General features: G+C 37.4%; 1 protein-coding gene across 1 annotated transcript in view; it reads left to right on the forward strand.

The window, feature by feature from the left end:
* Positions 1–602: 602 nt before the first annotated feature.
* Positions 603–12,978, forward strand: part of ATAD1 (ATPase family AAA domain containing 1) — a 52,708-nt gene continuing 40,332 nt past the window's right edge. Inside the window, exons 1-2 of the mRNA XM_070611222.1 lie at positions 603–1,126; positions 4,695–4,869. Coding sequence (XP_070467323.1) covers positions 4,708–4,869 — 162 coding nt within the window. The 5' untranslated portion in view covers positions 603–1,126; positions 4,695–4,707. The remainder of the gene's footprint in view (positions 1,127–4,694; positions 4,870–12,978) is intronic.

Here is a 12,978-nt window from a genome sequence, read left to right on the forward strand (position 1 = left end):
ACATTGCTTGACACCTAGTAGACATTCAATTAACCGTAGCTATTACCCTCACTACAATATCATAAGTTTCTAACAACGGTAGCATTCACTAAATCCAACAGTCAGGCTGCAAACTTTTACCCATCAAAGATGATGCCTAAAGCAGAAAGGCACAAACTGCCATCCCAAGGACGGTGGGGAGAGGAACTGTCTCATTACTTCATAGTCTCACAGCCTCTATCTGAAGGAAGTGATGCTTCTTATATCTGGGGACAGTGTCTAATGTCATCTCGCCCCCTGGCAGTCTGTGTGCTCAGGAGGCACTGGCTTTCAAGTGTGGCCCCTTGGGACTTCTTGTGTCACGTCTCTCATTCTGGAAAGGGGAAGAGGTAAAAGAAAAAGGGAAGTCACCGAAATGCAAAACCTGTTACCAGATGTCCTATTCCGTCCTGACTACCGGGCCTGCCTGGGTGGGCTGCAGAGTCGTTTCGCTTAAGGATTTTCAGGCGCCACCCCCAGGTGTTTGTCAGCGCAGAGATGGGGGAGGAGGGTAAGCTCACCCCAGAAACTGAAAGGCAGATGGTGAAGGGTGGGGGGTGCCCATGCGCGTCAGCGCTTTGGCTAAAGGACAGACAGAACAGCAGCGTGCGGGTTCGCACCGGGAGCCTGAGTGGGTGAGAGGCGGGAGTAGAGATCAAGCAAAGAGTCAAGAGAGAACGTCTTTGCGGGGGACACAGAGCATTTCTTTGCGCTCTCAAAAAGGCTCCCCGACTTGTCAGTGTTGCACCCGGAGCCCGCAAGCACGGCAGGTACTTTATAGAGAGAGGCCTGCCCTATTTCCATCTCCGAGATTCAGTAGCTAAACTCAGAGCCCTGGCGAAAGCTGCGGGCAAACAGCGGCTTCGCGGAAAGCCTCAGTCCGGCACACAGCAGGTGAAGCATCCGGCGCGCAGCCTCGCTCCCGCCCACTCCCCGAATCTGTCCTAAGACCCGGAAATGCGCCCTCTGCGCGCCCACGGCCGCGGGCCGCGCACGCTGGCTGCGAGGGGGCGGGCCGCGGCTCCTCCGGAAGCGATCTCCCCAGGCAGCGTTTGCTTCCTGTGTGAGGCTGGCTAGGAGCTCCTGCTGCCGCTCTTTCTGCTCCCAGGTGAGTTGCAAGTTCTTGCTGGTCCCTGTGGCATGGTTGTCGGGTCCCGCTGAGCTTCTTTAGGGACCAGCTCGGATTTGGAAAGCTGAGCAGGAAAGGTCACCTCTCTTTCCTCCCACGCTCTGCCTCCGTGCTGCCCCTCAGCTTCCCGCAGCCCTTGCTATACAGCGGATTAATCTCCAAGGGCGTCCCGGGCCTCGCCTTGGCTTCCGGCCCGGCCCGGCCTAGTCCCTTCGGTCACCGTTGGCTCTGCCTTCATGAGTTATGCCGTTTCCGAGGGAATCTGTAGAGGCAGCCAGGTCACTGCGGGGGTTTGTGGTCGCCCCAGGCGACCCCAGAACCAGGGTCCTAGGCGAAGGGGTCTGTATTGAACCGGGTCTGACTGTCGCACAGGCCCTGCTACCGCTTAGTGCAAAAGCTGAGCTTGTTCTTCAGGCCTGGGCACGCTTTCGCAAGGATAGTGATGTTAATAATAACCTGTCCTTTATGTGAAGGTTGGGAGGCCTGTTATAGGCTGTGTTCATAGGGCCTTAATGTCTGCGAAACTGGGACTTTGGGATTGAGAAAAACTTTGCAAAACATTGCAGTGAATTAAGAGAGAAATACTATATATGAACACTGTACTCTCTGCGCTTAACCTGTCAGTAAATTGCTCATTGAGTAGTACGAGTTCAAAGTTTTCTACCCTGAAATGGACATCTCTTTAAAATGAAACTAGCTGGTATCATGTTTGCCTGACAGATAACGCTGAATTACAGTGTTTCGCGATATTTCTTATTTGTACGTAGCACCATCTATGTTTATGTACATATGTATATTTATTTTGTTGATCCTAATGTTTATGCAGAATTAAAATACGTTCCCTACTATTGTATGCACATGCAGCCTTTATTGCATATTCTGCTCTAATGGTATTGTTACTCTAACGGCCTTACATGGTGGGTGTATCAATGTCAAATGAATGACAGATGAGTGTACAATAAAGTATATACAATTACAACCTACAAGTAGAAGTTTCAGTTTCATTTCAGGATTTTGAAGTCAATTTAAAAGATGGACTACTGTTTTAGAAGTGGCGACAGGTCTGGAGTACTGTATTACGGTTAATAATTTAAGTATAGAAAAATATATAGTCAACAGAGGTTTTGTGTCTTGGTATTTTTATAGGCTTAAAAATTATTGTCTTGTTTACTGGGATGTACAGATAGTTATCAGCCCTAGTTGTTCAGGTAGTTCAGTGAGCATCCAGTAGATGGCAGTTTTATCACTACTAACTCAAACTTTCAATCAATGAAAACGTTTTATTCGAATATCACTAGTTTTCACAGACTAAATAAGACCCTTATTTTGCTTATTGGTTTATTTTCATCTATGAATAATAGATACCACATGATAATACCACATATCCCAACTGCATTTCCAAATTCGCTCTGTTGGAATAAAGGCTAAAGTCAATTTTTAACTTCCTATAAGAGGTTCCAATATTGTTAACCCATCTTTAGGAATTCACGCTGATGGAAGAAAGCACACCTTGCTTTGTTGCATGAGGAGAGATTTTAATTAGGTGGCTTCTCCCTATATGTTAAAAATATAATTAGTATAATAACCAAACTGTGCATTCCTTGACTAAAGTAATTGTATCTTAGCCATTATTGTTTGCTTAGTATATGATAGACATTATATGCACATGTTCAGCAAGTGCTTTTTTGTATGAATTCGATCACTTAATGTCCCTAGGCCAAAGTTTCTGAAATGAAGTGAAGGCTTACTATTATTTAATTGTTAAGTTTAAGTTAAATAATGTACTGTTGTGAAGTGAATGGCCCCTAGCAGTGGAGAAGTGTGGAACCCTTGACTTTTCTTTTGGAAGTCATTCAGAAGTCTGCCATCAGTTCTGCTGGAATGATTGAATGGAAGGTTTTCTGCAGTTGCAGTTTATCTGTTGAACACCTCATTATTGAATAGCCTGTCTTTTGTATGACAGTTATAAAGATGGGTAAGATATAAATTCTGTTTATAAGGATTTAAACTCTAGTTGAGTAGAATTCATATCACATAAGTTCAATAATAGGGCCAAATGAATAATATAGAGGATTTGTATGATTTAAAGCCTTCATGGAGCAGGTAAAGTTGGTTTTTGAAGTTTGGGTAGAATTTGATTAATCCTAGATGAATGGGGAGAAATGGCCCATCCAGGGTACCACACAACTTTGCTGGAGGGGAAATACACATGGCATTTTCAGATGCCAGTGACTCCAGCTATTGAGAGTTCCTATTGAGAAGTTGTGAGAAGTAAAATGCTTAGAAGTTACTCTTTGGGGCTAGATTGGGATAGTCATTGCTTGGAAATTCTGTAAATAAAGGGAAAGCTTTGGGGTCTTTTTGTTAGGGAGGAGTATATACTCTTGAGTGGAGGGGAGATATCTAAGAGGAATTTAAAAATTGTTGGAGCTATTCCAGTGAGAGGAAATTGAAGAGGATCTCTGAGTAGTAGTAGTGAGAAGAGAAACGATTTTAGAGCTGGAAGGACCAGGGATGTTAATATGCAGAACCTGATTTTTACCTGTTACAGAGCTATCTGTACCAATTCTGATTTATTTCTTTTCACATGAGTGCAACATAGATACTCTCTTTTCTTCATATTGCGTAGCACTCAGCACAGTTCTGTGCTGAGAGTATAATGGCATTATTTGAAGCTGAGATCCTGTCTCCCAAAATGTGATAAGCACATCATCTCTCACAAGCTTATTCTTCTGGGTAGTTATTGTCTTTGACAGGGGTCTGCATGCCTCCTGCAAGCGTAGCTGTGATCAGTGTAGCTGCTCACAGATATATCTAAAATAGGCACTTTCCCTCCTTTTTTTCTTCTTTATCTTGGGTGAGTACTGTATTGTGGTTCAAAAATTTTTGAAGATTCTATTGCTTCATATTTAGCTGGGTTGGAAACAATAGGATGTTGTAAAAAAATTTTAATGTTACTTGTTAATTGGGAAAATGTTATGTTAAAATTTAAACAGGCCTTGAAAACCTTTAAAAGTAAGTATGAGGAAAAAGCAAGTCAGTTCACAGTTTGAATTTCACTCAAAAATTGCCTGGTATACATTACACTTAATAGAAGAAATTCTTACCATCACATTAGTAAAGTATTTCATTGTTGGGCTACCTTTCTTCCATTGGATTGGTGTTATTGTCATTGTTTTTCTAGATTCTCTGAAATAGTTACTTAAAAGCTGTTTAAATGAGTAAATACCTTAAGGTGTATACTGCGTTTTTCAAATAGAATTATTCTCTACTTAAATTATATGAGCTTTTAGAAAAGTTCATTAAGAATTCCCATAAATAAACGGTTTCTGATTTGTTTCTTCAGTTTCCAAGGGGAGCTTAAAATGTGTTTGTTTATTTAACATTTAAAAATCTATTTCTCCTTAGACTAAAGCACTTTTTTAAGGTAGGTCATGTTGAATTTGACTAGAAGTTAGTTTTTCGTGCTTAGTTTAAGCTAATTATCAATCTCTCAGTTTTAATGAATCTAGTTATTACCTTGTGACATTTCTGTTTGTTTTTTAAGGTTAACAATCAACATGGTACATGCTGAAGCCTTTTCTCGTCCCTTGAGTCGGAATGAAGTTGTTGGTTTGATTTTTCGTTTGACACTATTTGGTGCAGTAACATACTTTACAATCAAATGGATGGTAGATGCAATTGATCCAACCAGAAAGCAAAAAGTAGAAGCTCAGAAACAGGTATGGTTAAAATATTTGAGGATCATTTTTCTTGTAGCCAGCAAATATTTTTCTATAAAACTAAGGATATAGTAGAATTATAAATTAGTGAGAAGTTCTATAAGACCCACATGAAGATGTATTTTTGTCATATTTCATTATTCCTAAAAGAGTATTTGTTTCTCAAATCCTTTTTGACTATGTAAGCAACTTATCAGAAGAAAAAATGAAGAATAAAAATATTACAGTATTTTTTTGTAAACATCCTCATTAGAATATTTTTGTCAGCTTATAAATGAAGGAATCTAGGTAAAGTTTTTCGAGAGACTGTAAACCAAAAAATGTGTCTTCAGTAAAGGTATTTTGCTTTGTATGACATTTGAAATGTGGATAATACTGACAATCTGTCAGTTTTAGACTTGCAAACTACACTAATTTCTAATTAAAGAATTGCTAAAAGATGTTATTATTAATATAAGTTTTAGTTTTTATTTTTTCAGCTACTTCCCTTTGTGATCATTTCCTTATTAGGATGATGTATTTTTTTTGGTTTTTATTCTTTCTCAAAAAAATATAAGCCTTATAGGAATCCTTCAGATTTTTCTTGCTGTTTGAGGACAAGATGTTCATATTCATGGAATTTTGGATTTCTTCTGTGAGTTGTGACATTGATGCATTTAGTAAACATTTATTGAGCTCCTAGCAAATGCTTGGTGCTAAGGATGAAAGATGAATAAATTTTGTTCTTTCAGAATGCTGTAGGCTAGTTTGGGAAATTGGGATATAAATAAGTGACTGTTTTACAGTGTTATGCATAGCTCTTAAATCAGTGAAAACCACAGTTTCATAAATACTGCTTTCTGTATATATATTGAAAAGCAATTTGGAATTGTGAGTTTGTTCTTTGATTTTGATTGTAAAATAGTTGACTCAAGGTCTAAATTATGTCATCATATCAATCAATTCATAATATCAAATCAGTTTACTCTCAGGAATTATGACTGGTTTGGTTTTTAAAAAATTAGAGTATATCCGTGTGTCCCCCGAAGTGCAGCTTTCCCCCCCACCTGAATCATGAGAGTCAGTCTGAGGTCAAAATATTGATAAGTAAGATTTTCAGAATTTTTAAAAGCAGAGATATGACTTTTAAACAGGGAATTTTTGTCATTTATTTTCTTGGCATTTACGAGCCCCTAGAACACACATACAGAAGACATGGAGAAAGCCAAATATAGATATTTAAGTAATGTTTTAATGGATTGTTATCATTAACCTTTTACTGAAAACTCTGTGTATTGTATTGTTCTAAATATCAGGTCTATGAAGTATTAGGCACCCTGTCTGTCCTCATAGTGCCCATGGTAGGGAGAAAAGACTTGTCCGTGATAATATAAATTATAATAGTAAGTACCATATCCTAATTGCCTAATGAGTTGTATAGATAGAAACTATGGCATTTAGGGGAAACATTCACTAATAATTGAGGCAGTTGAGGATGGCTTCATGAAAAAGCTTGGCCTCTAGAATAGGCAAGGACAATTTTAAGTAGAAAGAAAATCATAAACAGAGTCATGGTGGGTGTAGGAATAATAAGACCTGTTAAAGGAACCGTAAATAGACTAGTCATGTTGGGATAGAGAGTTTATGCAACTAACTAGGAGAACCTGGAAGGAGGGGAGGTAAAGGACTAAATGGACCCAGAGTATAAAGTTAAAGAACAGAGCTCTACTTTTTTCCTTACTCAGTCCTTTTAATGTTTTGGTCAGTGGATAGAGGCTGATAAGAAATGCTCAGCATTTGAGAAGTCCATCATCAACTGAGAAGGAGGCATGCTTTTTGCTTGGCCCCAGGGCTATAGCTTCTCTGTTTTTCTGCCTCTTTTCCTTCCTTGCTTCCCTGGCCAACTATTGAAATATGCTATTGGCCAGTTGACGTCTTCTGTATAGGGAGTGGTAAACCATTAAAGATTTTTAAGTAGGTGGGTGCTGTGCAAAGCAATGTTTTAAGGATAATTTCCCTACAGTAATATATAGCAGGAATTGCAGTCAGTTAGACTGAAAGCAAGATCCCTTGATTATCGACTGCTATAGTCCTGGCAAAGACCTAGAATAAGTCCTTTGACAAAAGGAGTGGAAAGGGGGAAATAGACTAATAAGAATGAATACTGGAAGGACTGTGTGATGAGATGGGAAAAGAAAAAGGACGTCTTACGAATGAATCCAAAATTTGTCTGGAGTCCTCAAAGACTCATAGTGTCTGTTATAGAGGTTTAGGAACTGGTAGATAGAGCAGGGTTATGGAAAAGATGACATTTGATTTGGGCATATTGAGTTTGTGTTGATGGTAGGAATCTAGAGGCAAATGTTCAACCAGCAGTTGAAATTGTGAATCTAAATCTCAGAAAAAAAGTCAGTCTTTAGAGGTTCTTCATCAGATGCTCATAAGTAGTTGGACTCATTAGAGTAGTGAGTCTCACTGGGCTGCCCCAGGGTTATTCCCGTGTAGATATGTATCATTTGTGGAGTTGTCTCCAAACCACTCCTCCACTTTCCTCTTACAACCATCAAGATATATACATTCAGATATTTACTGAGAGCTTCTTATGTAATTGTCACTTGATAGATGGACTGTGTTGACAGTAATGAGGTCTGTAAAGGAGATCTTACAAAACATCATAAATAGTAGGCTGAAGAGTAAGCCTTCATTTAGCGACTGGGAAGATGATGTGAAGCCAGTGGAGAATGTATAGGTCAGTATGGGTAATTAGTTACCCGGACTGACCTTCCTGCTGAAAACAACTAAACAATCTAGATAAAATATTTTTTCAAATCTTCTTAAAGGCATTCATGAGCGAGTAAGAAATTCAGATTAAAAACTTACAGCAAATATTCAGAAAGATGAGCTTGATGGCCAGCTTTCACATTGGGAGAATTTGCTGAACCTAAAGACCCAAAAGAGCTTAGGATACAAAGCACAGGACCAATCCAAGGTAGAAAGTTTCAGACTGTACTCCCATAAATCTTTGACCCCAAAAGAGTACGCCCTGTGTAAGTAATTCAGCTAAAGACAAAGCTATATGAATGGTTTAAAAAGAGAAATTTAAGCCATATACTAGTTGAAGTGACGCATATAAAGTGTAGATAACAGAAAGTTTGAAAATAAAAGGATGATAAATGCATATACAGTACAAATACAAAGAGAAAGCTGGTTGAACAAAAGTAAACTTTAAGGCAACAATATTATTAGAGGAAATGAGGTTCATTACAGAATGATTAAAGATTCAATTCACCAGGAAATACAACATTTCTGTATTTATGTGCATCTATTAATGTAGCCTCAAAAATATATAAAGCAAAAAATTGATAGAACTACAGGGAGAAATAACATATCCATCATGATGGTGGGAGATTTTTAACGTTTCTTTCAATAATTGGTAGATGAAACATTTTTTAAAAATCAGTAAGGATGTGGAAGATTTAAACAAATAACAAGCTTTATCTAGTGGCCTTGTATAGTATATTGTACCCAAAACAAATGCAGAGTACATATCTCAAGCACACATGTAAGATTTGTGAAATTGAATCAAATGCTAGATATAAAGCAAATCTCAAGTTTCACAGTACTGGCAGCATATTTATTACCTTCCCTGGCTATAGTGCAGTACAGAGGGGATCATTAGAAACATCCAGTAAGTTTGGAAAATAGGAAACGTTTCTAAATAACTCCTAGGTAAAAGAAAACACAATGGAAATTAGAAAATATTTGTAATTGAGTTAAAGCTAAAATATTAGGTAGTATTTCGAGAGAAATTGATAGTCTTAAGTCTACATTAGAAAAGAAGGTAGAAATTTAGTAAAATAAGTATCCAATTTAAGCTGGATGAAAGATTTTTAACAATAAACCCATAGATAATGAAAGAATGAACATAATAAAGATAAGATAAATTCATAGAAAACAATGTACAATAGAGAAGAGAAATATAGGAAATGAATACACAATAGAGAAAATCAGTAAAACTAAAAGTTGGGTATTTGAAAAAGCTAAGAAAATTGACACTTTTGTAAAACCAATCAAGAAAAAAATGAAGCTGCCAATAAATATTACCAGGAAAGATAAATGAGACGTTAAAAGTAAGGACAGTTAGGGCTGGCCCCGTGGCCAAGTGGTTACGTTCGCGCGCTCCACTGCAGGCGGCCCAGTGTTTCGTTAGTTCGAATCCTGGGCGCGGACATGACACTGCTCATCAGACCACGCTGAGGCAGCATCCCACAAGCCACAACTAGAAGAACCCACAACGAAGAATACACAACTATGTACCGGGGGGCTTTGGGGAGAAAAAGGAAAAAATAAAAGAAAAATCTTTAAAAAAAAAAAAAAAGTAAGGACAATAATTATGTCAATAAATTTGAAAACCTAGATGATATGGACAAACTCTTAGAAAAATATGAATTAGTGTAGCTGATCTAAGAATTAGAATACATGCATAATTAGTCCCATACTATGAAATAAATTAATATTGGAAATATACTTCCATAAAGAAAATTTTAGGCCCATGGAATTTTACTGGCAAATTCTAGCAACATTAAGTCAGAGTGTAGAAAAAGAGGTAACACTCACCAAACCATTTTATGAGGGTAGCATAACAACAATTCCAAAATTTGTAATGGGCTGTAATTTATCTCATGTGTAAATGAATGTAAAATCTTAAACAAAATATTAGCAAGCTGAATTCAGCAGCGTATTAAAAAAATAAGATATGACCAGTTGGATTTATCCCGCGAATTAAAGACTGGCTTCATTTGCGGGTAAAAAATAAATATAATGTTCTGTATTGACAGATTAAAGGACAAAACTATGATTATCTCAATAAATGCGGAAAAAGCTTTTGTTAAAATTAAACATTCATTCTTGGTTTTTAGAAGAGCTCTTAGTAAAATAGGAATAGAAGATAATGTCTTTAACCTAGTAAAATGATTTTATTACAGGAAACATACTTCATGGTAAAAAATTGAAAGCATTTCATTTATGATTGGGAGCAAGTCAAAGGAGCCTGTTGTTGTCACTTCTTTTAACCTTTTTTTGTCCTTTAAAAATTTTTTTTTATTGTGGTAGCATATATATAACATAAAATTTGCCATTTTAAACATTTCAAGTGTACAATTCAGTGGCATTAATTACATTTACAGTGTTGTGCAACCATTACCATTATCTTTTTTATAAATTGAGATATAATTGATGTATAACATTCTATAAGTTTAACGTGTACAATGTGTTAGTTTGATACACTTAACATATTGTAGTGTGATTACTGCAGTACTATTAGCTAACACCATTATCATGTCACATATATATCATTTCTGGGGGGTTTTTTGAGTTCATAAAAGTTTACATCATTGTGAAATTTCAGTTGTACATTATTTCTTGATTGTCACCATATAAGTGCTCCTCTTCACCCTCTGTGCCCACCCCACTCCCCCTGGTAACCACTGAGCTGTTTTCTTTGTCCATGTGTGTGTTTATATTCCACATAGGAGTGAAATCACCTGGTGTTTGTCTTTCTCAGCCTGGCTAATTCCCTCCAGGTCCATCCATGTTGTTGCAAATGGGATGGTTTTGTCTTTTTTTATGGCTGAGTAGTATTCCATTGTATATATATACCACATCTTCTTTATCCACTCATCAGTAAATGGGCACTTGGATTGTTTCCATGTCTTGGCTATTGTGTATAGTGCTGCAATGAACACAGGGCTCCATATGTTACTTTGGATTGTTGATTTCAAGTTGTTTGGGTAGACACTCATTAGTGGGATAGCTGGGTCATATGGTAGTTCTATTTTTAGTCTTTTGAGGAATCTCCATACTGTTTTCCGTAGTGGCTGCACTAGTTTGCATTCCCACCAGCAGTGGGTGAGGGTTCCCTTTTCTCTACGCCCTCTCCAACATTTTTTTAACAGGGGTAAGGTGGTATCTTAGTGTAATTTTGATTTGCTTTTCCCTGATGCTTAGTGATGTTGAACATCTTTTCATATGTTTATTGGCCATCTGTATATCTTCTTTGGAAAAATGTTCATATCCTCTGCCCGTTTTTTGATCGGGCTGTTTGGTTTTTTATTGTTCAGTTGTGTGAGTTCCATATATATTATGGAGATTAACCCCATGTCACATAAATGATTTGCAAATATTTTCTCCCAGTTGGTGGGTTGTCTCTTTGTTTTGGTTCTGGTTTCTTTTGCCTTGCAGAAGCTCTTCAGTCTGATGAACTCCCACTTGTTTATTTTGTCTTTCGTTTCCCTTATCTGAGAAGACATGGTATTTGAAAAGATCCTTTTTAGTTTGATGTCAAAGAGTGTACTACCTATATTATCTTCCATGAGTTTTATGGTTTCAGGACTTATCTTCAAGTCTTTGATCCATTTTGAGTTTATTTTTGTGTATGTGTGAGATAATGGTCTACCTTCATTCTTTTGCATGGCTGTCCAGTTTTCCCAACACCGTTTATTGAAGAGATGGTCTTTTCTCCATTGTGTGTTCCTGGCACCTTTGTGGAAGATTAGCTGTCCGTAGATGTACAGTTTTATTTCTGGGCTTTCAGTTCTGTTCCATTGATCTGTGTGCCTGTTTTTGTACCAGTACCATGCCGTTTTGATCACTATGGCTTTGTAGTACCTTTTGAAGTCAGGGATTGTGATACCTCCAAGCTTTGTTCTTTTTTCTCAGGATTGCCTTAACAATTCGGGGTCTTTGGTTGCCCATATGAATTTTAGGATTGTTTGTTGTATTTCCTTGAAGAATGTCATTGGGATTCTGATTGGGATTGCATTCATTGAATCTGTAGATTGCTTTGGTAATACAGACATTTTAGCTGTGTTTCTTCTTCCAATCCATGTGCGTGGAATCTCTTTCCATCTCTCTATGTCATTGTCAATTTCTTTCAGTAATGTCTTACAGTATTCATTGTATAAGTCCTTCACCTCCTTGGTGAAATTTATTCCTAGGTACTTTATTCTTTTAGTTGCAATTGTAAATGGAATTTTATTCTTGAGTTCTCTTTCTGTAGGTTCGTCATTAGAGTATAGAAAAGCAACTGATTTTTGTAAGTTGATTTTGTACTCTGCAACTTTACTGTAGTTGTTAGTTATTTCTATTAGTTTTCCGATGGATTCTTTGGGGTTTTCTATATATAAGATCATGTCGTCTGCAAACAGCGAGAGTTCCACTTCTTCACTCGTTACTTGGATTCCTTTTATTCCTTTCTCTTGCCTAATTGCTCTGGCCAAAACCTCCAGTACTATGTTGAATAAGAGTGGTGATAGTGGGTATCCTTGTCTCGTTCCTGTTCTCAGGGGGATGGCATTCAGTTTTTCCCCATTGAGTATGATGTTGGCTGCAGGTTTGTCGTATATGGCCTTTATTATGTTGAGGTAATTTCCTTTTATCCCCGTTTTGTTGAGTTTTTATCATAAATGGCTGTTGGATCTTGTCAAATGCTTTTTCTGCATCTATTGCGATGATCGTGGTTTTTATTCCTCATTTTGTTAATGTGGTGTATCACATTGATTGATTTGCAGATGTTGAACCATCCCTGTCTCCCTGGTATAAATCCCACTTGATCATGATGTATGATCTTTTTGATGTATTGCTATACTCAGGTTGCCAATATTTTGTTGAGGATTTTTGTATCTTTGTTCATCAGTGATACTGGCCTGTAGTTTTCCCTTTTTGTGTTGTCCTTGTCAGGCTTTGGTATCAGTGATATTGGCTTTATAGAATGTATTAGGAAGCGTTCCATCGTCCCTAATTTTTTGAAATAGTTTGAGAGGGATAGATATTAAATCCTCTCTAAAAGTTTAGTGGAATTCCCCTTGGAAGCCATCTAGTCCTGGGATTTTATTCTTTGGGATGCTTTTGATTACTGTTTCAATCTCTTTCCTTGTGATTGATCTGTTGAGATTATTTGTTTCTTCTTGATTCAGCTTTCGGAGATTGTAAGAGTCTAAGAATTTATCTGTTTCCTCTAGAATATCCATTTTATTGGCATTTGGTTTTTCCTAGTATTCTCTTATAATGCATTATATTTCTGTGATGTCTATCGTTATTTCTCCTCTTTCATTTCTAATTTTCTTTATCTGA

Source organism: Equus przewalskii, chromosome 1, assembly GCF_037783145.1.
Source record: "Equus przewalskii isolate Varuska chromosome 1, EquPr2, whole genome shotgun sequence".
In the NCBI taxonomy this organism is placed as follows: Eukaryota; Metazoa; Chordata; class Mammalia; order Perissodactyla; family Equidae; genus Equus; species Equus przewalskii.